The sequence below is a fragment of the Petaurus breviceps genome, unplaced genomic scaffold (genome assembly GCF_028583685.1).
Source record: "Petaurus breviceps papuanus isolate PSGF00001 unplaced genomic scaffold, PetGlider_PUasm1.0 91053, whole genome shotgun sequence".
In the NCBI taxonomy this organism is placed as follows: Eukaryota; Metazoa; Chordata; class Mammalia; order Diprotodontia; family Petauridae; genus Petaurus; species Petaurus breviceps.
The window spans coordinates 23,097-31,286 of NW_027187402.1; the positions used below are offsets into that span (position 1 = coordinate 23,097).

The following is an 8,190-nucleotide window of genomic DNA, read 5'->3' on the forward strand; positions in this document are numbered from 1 at the left end:
CCTTCATTCACAATAGGAGTCACCTACACTGGCTGAGTTTTTGTGCTTGCACACAAAAGTCTTCTAACTCCATGCCTCTGAGGCAGCTGTCTCCCATACCAGGAATGTTATTGTTCTCCCAATCTGCCTCTTAGTTTGCCTGGTTTTCTTTAAAACTCTCTCCACTCCAGTCTAGGAGAGAAGGCCTTTCCTAGTCCCCACAACTGCCAGTGATGTCCCCATTGAGATTATTACTCCCCTTCTACTCAGTGTGTATCTTATAAGTTTCTCACCATTACAGATGGATGCACTTGGTTTACACAACTCTAGACCCCAGTGGAAAACCCCAATAATCATCATGACTCCTGAATGATAGGAAGGTGGGAAAGATGTACTAGAGGGCAAGTGAACTAGGGAGGGAGGGGGGAAGAGAACATGGGAGAAGGGAGAGAGAGAGAGAATCCTTTGGGAAAGGTGGCCTCAGTTCCCAGACACAGTGGCATAGAGTGTGGGCTCTGTGGGTTTCTCCACAGGGTTGGATTTCCTCTTATTCAAGGCTCTTACATTCAGCTGAGCATAGGTCATCCCCTGGGGGTCTTCAGCCATGGGGACCTGAAGGAGAAACACCCAAGTGAGGGAACAGTGAGGGACTTTAGAGGAGTTCAGAATATATTGGTGTGTCAGGAAAGCTTTGACAGCCTGTCTGGTGCCACCTATGGGTGCCTTCTCAGTCCCATGAATTTAGTTGCATGAAATGAACTCTACAGGATTATAAAGGAAATGAATGATATTGAGATACAGATACTGGAATATTTAGCAAATTACCCCAATCAGTGAAGGGATCCCCAGTTTAGAGGGTGAGCATTGGGTGACTAGGAGAAAAAAAAATAGTAATAAATTAAAAAAGGGTCCAACTCTGGGCCCAGAGACTGTCGGGAAAGCTTGGGGTCACTGATGAAACAGGCTCCTCCATGTGGAGGAAGGGATGGGCTCACTCACCAAACATTCCCTTGGCCTCTCCTTGGCCCCTTCTGTATCTGAAGTGGGGAGACGTTTCCATCATTCCCACAGCTCCCAGGACCAGTATTCCCCTTCACAATACCCTCCCCCTGACCCATTATAATATTATAATAATATTATAATAACCCCTTCCTGCCCAGGGAACCTACACAGGGTCTCCTCTCTGGCAGTCTCAGGTTGATAGGGGAGGCAGATCCTCCAAGAGAGACAAGGGCAGCAAAGACACCTGCAGCAGGGAGAGAGAGAGGAGATAGACCCAGGGGACAGAGCTCACCCTGGAAGGCTCTGTGATCTGTGAAGGGGAGGAGAAAGGAGGGGAGGGGAGGGGATGCAACATAGGATTATAAAGGAAATGAATACAATTGAGTTAAAGCCTCTGCTCACCAGGGACTCTGCCCGTGGCAAGGAAGGAGCAGGGGACTCTGGGAAGAGGAACTGAGTTTCCTTACCTCCTTGGGCTCCCTCCTTGTAATGACCCTGGTGAGAGAGACATGGGAAGGGAAGAAGCAAGGTCAGGGAAGGTCTCAAAGGAGGAAAAAAAGAGATCCCAGTCTTTACCCATCTCTATCATTTAAGACAGTAAGATGTACAATTCTGTCTCACCCATGGGGATGGATCCTTTACATAGGATTGCCAGCAACAGAAGGCAGAGAAGGAAGAGGAGGAGGGAAACGCAGCTGAGGGTGATGAGGAGGGTTTTGCAGGACTCTGAACCTGGGGTGGGGGAGAAAGAGGAATCTTCATAAACCACCGTTCTTAGGGGACCCATCCCTTGCCCCAGAAATTGCCCCTGTATTGTTTCCTCTTATCTCCCTCCAGAGATGTGCCTCACCACCAGCATCCAAAAGTTTGGCACAAATGTGCTCAGAGAGGGCTTATCCCTCAAAACTAGGTTGAGAAAACCAAAAAGGAGGGTAGATATGTGTATGGGAAGCATGGGGGGTGCCTCATGTGCCAGCTCACAGTGCTGGTCTCTATGGGACTGAAACTAAGGAAAATATCTAAGTCTCTCTTATCTCTTATGCTGTAGATCTGGGCCAGAGCCAAGGCCTTGGTTTTGTTTCCTTGTAAAGGCTGAGGGAGGGAGGGCTCACCAGTGCCCTCCACTGGGTCCTGGGAGATTCTCCCTCTCACCTGTCACTATGAGCTGCACGGGGTCACTGTGTTGTGTCCAGAGGCTTCCATTGGTGACACGATGGCATCTGCAGCTGTAATTGCCAGAGTGCTTGGGTGTCACATGAGTCAGGAAGAACTTGGCCCCATCTTGAGTGTTATCCGTGCTGGGCAGGATTTTTTCATCTTCGTCCTTGCGGAGAACAAAGCTACTACTCCAGGAGGGCCCCTGGCACAGGAGGGTCACGGCAGCTCCTGAGGTTACCTCTAGGTGAGGCTGGCCTGACAGGGAAGGCTTGGGGAGGGCATCTGGAAATGCAAAGAGAAGCCGGAGATACTCAAGGGCCCTGCACAGGTGTGATGGGAGTGGGGGAGAAACAGTAGCTGGGAGACCATCAGTTCTCACTTCCTTTGGCTCTTTCGTTATTCCAAAGTCTCCTCCCCTGGAGAGTCATGGGTGCTAAACCTGATGTTCTCTGGGCCCGCCTAGAAACAGGCAGGCATTATTCCTTACACCTTTGTGGCCTGAGCTTGGAGCAGTACCTTGGCGTGTCCATCATTCCACCTTTGCCCACCCCTTCCTTAGGGACCCAGTCCTTGTCCCTGCCTCTACGTCATGATGTCAAAAGGGTCCAGAACAATAAGACTTCTCTGGATTACTGGCCTGCTCTCGGGCTTGAGTGCCAAACTTCTACATTATGCCTTGGGGAACTGGACACCCCCTCACCTGTCACCCAGAGCTCCAGGACCTCACTGGGCTCAGACACCTGGTATGGAGCCATCCTTCTGTAGTAGACACAGCTGTAGTTACCAGCATCCTGGGCCCTCACAGAGAGGAGGGGAAAGGCAGCTGAGGCCCCAGCTGGGCTCTGGCTCTGCAAGGCCTGAGGGGTCCCCACCTTCAGCAGAGTGAATGTTGGGCCCCTGAGGAATGTCTGAGGGGGCGGCCAGCACTGGAGAGTCACATGCATCCCAGGCTCCACCACCAGGCCTGGAAGGGCTGAGAGGGAAGGCTTGGGAAGAGATCCTGGGAGAGGAAGAACACGGGCTGGGAGTCAGGACACCTGGGTCTGATCCCTGCTCTGCCTGTGAGTCCCTGTGTGACATTGGGTCAGTCACATGCCCTGTCTGAGTCTCAGTTTAGTTCTTCAGTCTTTTCTCAGCCATAGTCAACTACTCATTAATCTATTTGGGGATTTCTTGGCAAAGATATTGAAGAGTTTTGCCATTGCCTTCTCCAGTCATTTTACAGATGAGGAAACTGAGACAAACAGGGTTAAGTGACTTGCCCAGAGTCACAGCATGAAGTGTCTGAGGCCAGATTTAAACTCAGAAAGATCCATCTTCCTAACTCCAAGCCCCATATTCTGTCCATTGAGCCCCTTTTCTGCCCCCAAGCCTCAGTTATCACACCCATAAATGAGGGGTTTCCCCAGAAGATCACTCACACATTTCTAGCTGTAGCCAGCTGGGAAGCTAAGGGACTCTAACATTTGGGGAAACTCACCCAGGCTGTGGTCTCAGGACTCACTATTCATCTGGGCTGTCCCTCACAGGCCCAGGGCTCAGCCTAAAACCGGGGCTCAGGTCACGTCCAGGAGTGGGAAGGCTCAGGCTCATTTTCAGGCTCTGTCCCTTGTCGTGTGACCCTGGACAAGTCCTTTCTCTCTGGGCCTCACTTTGCTCATTGGTAAGGGGAGGGTTTGCTCTCAAGAACTTCAAGCCCCTTTCTGCTCTGGGTCACTTTGTCTCTTCCCCTAACACCAAGCTCAGTCCCCACCATGACCTTTCTTCCCCAGATTCTAGATCACAAGATAAATGCCTCCTGTCTTCCAAGACCTCGGAGTCCTGCCAGGCCCCAGGGCAGAGCTGGCTGTGTAGACACCAGGCCTTGTCTCTGTGAGGCCCCTGTCTGGGCAGAGAGCAGAGGGGTCATTCTCAGAGTTATTCTGGGCCCCCACATCCCCCTCACCTGGCACCACCAGCTCCAGGTCCTCACTGAGCTCTGATTCTCTAGCAGACACTGTCTGGTCCATGTAAGCACAGCTGTAGATTCCAGTGTCCTCAGATCTCACAGATGGGAGGGAGAAGCTAGTCCAGAGGTCTGCTGAGGTCTGCTGCTGTAAGGGCTTCTGGGTCCCAGTTTTTGACAGAGTGAAAGTCGCTTCTCCAAGGAAAGACATCTTGGGCCTTGAGCACCAGAGAGTGATGTTGGCCCCTGGGGTCACCATAAGTCCAGGTTGGGCCGACAAAGTGGGCTTGGGGAGATGTCCTGAGGGAAAGGGGAACCTGAGGTCAACTTCAGATGACATTTCTAGGCCTCACTCTCGTCAACCCTTTAGTGAGAGGGGAAATAGCAATGTTCTGTCCCTTCTCACTTGGTTTGCTGAGGCCTACCTTGAGCTGGAAACACCCCCCACTATTCTGGGGCCCGAAGCTGAGTTCATATAGAGCAGGAGAGGGTCCCAGGGTCTCCTCCAGCCTCCCCCCAAACCCTCCCTTCAGAATTCCCTGGATTTTGTGCTGTCCCCATAGATCTGTGGGCCCCTATGTGGGAGTAGAACTGGGGATTTGGGAGGCTTTCATCTCTAGTCACCAGGCACAGTCAGCTCCAGGGTCTGGCTGGGATGTGAACCCTTGTGGGGGGCTGTCCTCCTGTAGTAAATACAGCTGTAGCTCCCAGTGTCCTCAGGCCTCACAGATGAAAGTAAGAAAACAGCCCGGCTCCCTGCAGGGCTCTGTGTCTGCAAGGGCTCCAGGCTCTTTGCCTCCAGCAGGGCAAAGCTGTATTCCTGGGGGGGTGCCTGTGGTGACATTTGGCACAAGATGGTCATTGTTCTTCCTGGGGACATTGTGGAGCCAGGTGAGACTGAAATGGAGGGTTGTAAGAAGGCTCCTGTGAAAGGAGGAAAGAAGAAAGTTAAGGAGTGATCTCTCCCCCTAACTGCCTGAAATCATTTCCTGGGATAGAGCTCAGAAGGGGAGGACACCCAGGGGAGGGGCAGGCACCACGCCGGGAGGCCAAAGGGGAGGGCAGTGCCATTGGACCGAATCAGGGACAGCACCGTGGAGGAGCCTGGATCTGAGCTGGACTTTAAGAACGGGGAGGAAAGTGATGGATGACGGTGGGAGGGGGAACTGTGTGAGCAAAGGAAGAAGAGGGGGACATGAAAGGAGGTGATGTTGTCATCTGTCCAGACTGATGGGAAAGTGATGAAGGCTGAAGGAAACAAGGGGAGACAGAACTGGGCAGGCTGGATGTTACTAGTTTGGGCCTTAGAGGACACAGGGAAAGTTTCTTTAGATAAGGTTTGCTCTGGTAAAGCTGTGCCCCGTGTCCCAAAGGCTGCTGTGTACCCTCTGAGGGAGTAGCAGCCCGGCTCCCCTGGCCAGGTCACCAGGGACACTGACAAGGTGGGGAAAGATACTGGGGTAGGGGTTGGGAGATGGGGAGATGTGGGTTCAAATCCTGCCCCTACTACTAAGAACCAATTGACCTGCTTGTCACCTTTTCTGTCCTTCAAGCCTCGTTACACGTGTTCTCCTCCTCACAGGATTATTAAGGGGAAAGATTGCACAACCTTATTTATGCCCCCAACACATGACCTGGAAGCCAGGCATTCCAAGAGCCTGGGAAGGTGCAAGTGTTAAAGGGAGGCAGGAAGTAAAGCCTGAGGGTTTGTCCCACTTATAGGTGACCCTTTAGAGAGGGCTCTGGGCTCCCCTCTCAGGACTAGCCCCTCCCCATCAGGGATGACTGCAGACCAGTACCCCCTTACCTGTCACCACCAGGGCCAGGGGCTCACTGAGCTCTGACCACAAGGGCCCCTGCCCAGAGCGGCAGCTGTAGCTTCTCCCATCTCTCCAGGCATCCACACTCCTGAGCACGAACTCTGCCTGCTGCCAGGAGGCATTTCTCTCCTCTCTGAGCTCTCCATCCTTCCAGAGCTGGAAGCAGTCACTCCCAAGGTGGCCCTGGCACCTGAGGGTCACATCTGCTCCCCCAGGAACCACAGGACTGGGGACAGCCCAGAGGGTGGGCCTGGGAAGGGTTTCTGAGAAGGAAACAGATTGGATTTTGAGATACTTGCTGGCCACAGTATTTCTTTCATCTCTGGATTCAGAAGCCCCTCTCTCAGTCACCCCCTTCATTCATCCCAATGTCCTTTGTTTCCCTCCCTGCTTGTCCTCCGAGAGGCTGTCAGAGTTGTTCTGGGTCAAGAAGGGGAAAAGAACAGTGGGATGTTGGGGCCAGGACTTACCCATCTGTGCCCATACTGCCCAGCCCAGACACAGCCCTGAAAGAAAAGCTCAGGTTTTTCGCTGATCGCTGCCTCCCCTCCAGCCCACACTGACCCATCCCCAGCTCTCCCCAAAGCCCCTGAGCCTCTAATTCTGCTTTGGCCAGAATGTGAAGGAAGAGCCCTTTGAGCAGACACTGGGCTCCTGCTCTGCCCCAAATAATTCTGTCTCCTCCTTAGGCTCCTCCTTGTCCTTCAGGGCCAGGAGCCAAGGACCTCTTCACAATGTCCCTCCCTCCCCAGGACTGATCCTGGACACTCACCAGTGGAGATCAGGAAAGAGACTGTTGGACCCATGTTGGGTCTTCACCTCTTTCCATAGATGTCTAATCTCGACAGTACAGAGGGACAAAGGTAGGCAGATAAGAGGCTGGCCCAGGATGTGGTGGCCAGCCCTGCTGCCTTTCACCCCTAAACCCAGGCCCTACCATTTCCGCTCTTATACTGACGAGTGAGGGACCAGGGTCCTTCACAGCTTAACTCTCAAGAGATCATGGTGTCTTAAAGCTGCCACAGCTGGGCAAGAACCAGGGAATCTTGGGTAACTTGTACTGAAGAGCACTGAAGAGGACCAGGTAGAGACGTGATGGTAGTGCCTGAGACACCCCATAGGAGCCTCACCCTGAGAAGGCCAAGGTTGGGCACAAAGGCCAATGCCACGGCCCTAGAGGGCTCTGACACAGATGCTGGGCTCAGCTGGTTGCCGGCCACATGGTGCATGTTTGGTAAAACCGCTGGGTCAGTCACATCTGCTCTTGAGATGATTGAGGTCAACATCCTCGACAAGAAGAGGAAAATGGACAACAGCAATGATTATGATTTATCCAGCAATTTCAAACTCATAAAGTATTTGACATTTTTTCTTCCTTTGATTCTGAAACCAACCTGATAGGTCCATTCTATGTTATGTCCATTTTATAGATGAGAAAACAGTGGTAGACAGGGGTTAAGTTACTTGCTCAGGTTCTCACTGCTAATTAGAGTCAAAGGCAGGATTTGAACTGAGGTCTTGCTGACTCCAGTTCAATTGAAGTGATGACTCTAGTACCAGGTGCTGTAGGAACTTGGTGCAGTCTGGGTGCACCTGGCCCCCAGGGATTTAAACACCTTAGTTACTAACTCTTCTATAGGACACTACACTGGCAGCCCTGTTCAGTCCAGTAATGGTCACCCATGGTGTTGGCTGCTCTACCTGCTGTTTGCTTTCACCTTGTACCTCCCCATAAAATTGTTTCTTGACTAGGAAGTCTCAGGAGGCCTTCATGGCAACAGCTGCCAGTTCTGGGCTGCCTTGCCTTACCCATGATCACTCAGTATTTTCCTGTCTCAGAGCCCACAGACTCCCACCTAGACAAGACTCAGCTCAAACTCCATGACCATTTATTAAGTTTCTGCTATATATCCTGTCCTGCTCTATGTGCTGGGAATGCAAAGACAGAATAAATAGGACTTCCCCCATGGAGCTTACACTCTGTTGGTGAGGACAAAAATATACTTAAGTATGCCCAATATTTATGCATAATGATTTGGGTTTGAAGGGGAGTTCTTTCTTCAATGGAAGATTGTTAATAACAGTTAAGGGCTTCCAGAAGGCACAAAAGGAGAGCAGGGGAGAGTGGACTGGGACACATGGGTAAATTCAGTTGCAATAAATGAGCCAGGCAGAAGAGAGTCTGGCAACCAGAAAGATAGCTCTCACCTGGGGAGAGCACAGCTCAGATTCCTGATTGAAGCCACTGGGCAGTTGGTAGTCAGTCCTTCACTTCAGGAAGAAGGG

The 8,190-nt window shown here is 51.9% G+C and overlaps 1 protein-coding gene across 1 annotated transcript; it reads right to left on the reverse strand.

Moving 5' to 3' along the window:
* Positions 1-459: 459 nt before the first annotated feature.
* LOC138154652 (immunoglobulin superfamily member 1-like) lies at positions 460-6,710 on the reverse strand. The gene is made up of 9 exons (XM_069079623.1): positions 6,677-6,710; positions 5,892-6,167; positions 4,709-5,008; positions 4,085-4,384; positions 2,840-3,139; positions 2,134-2,421; positions 1,603-1,713; positions 1,149-1,225; positions 460-591 (listed from the first exon to the last, which is right to left on the reverse strand). The coding sequence occupies exons 1-9, from the start codon at positions 6,708-6,710 to the stop codon at positions 460-462; spliced, it is 1,818 nt and encodes a 605-aa protein (XP_068935724.1).
* Between the last annotated feature and the right edge of the window lie 1,480 nt (positions 6,711-8,190).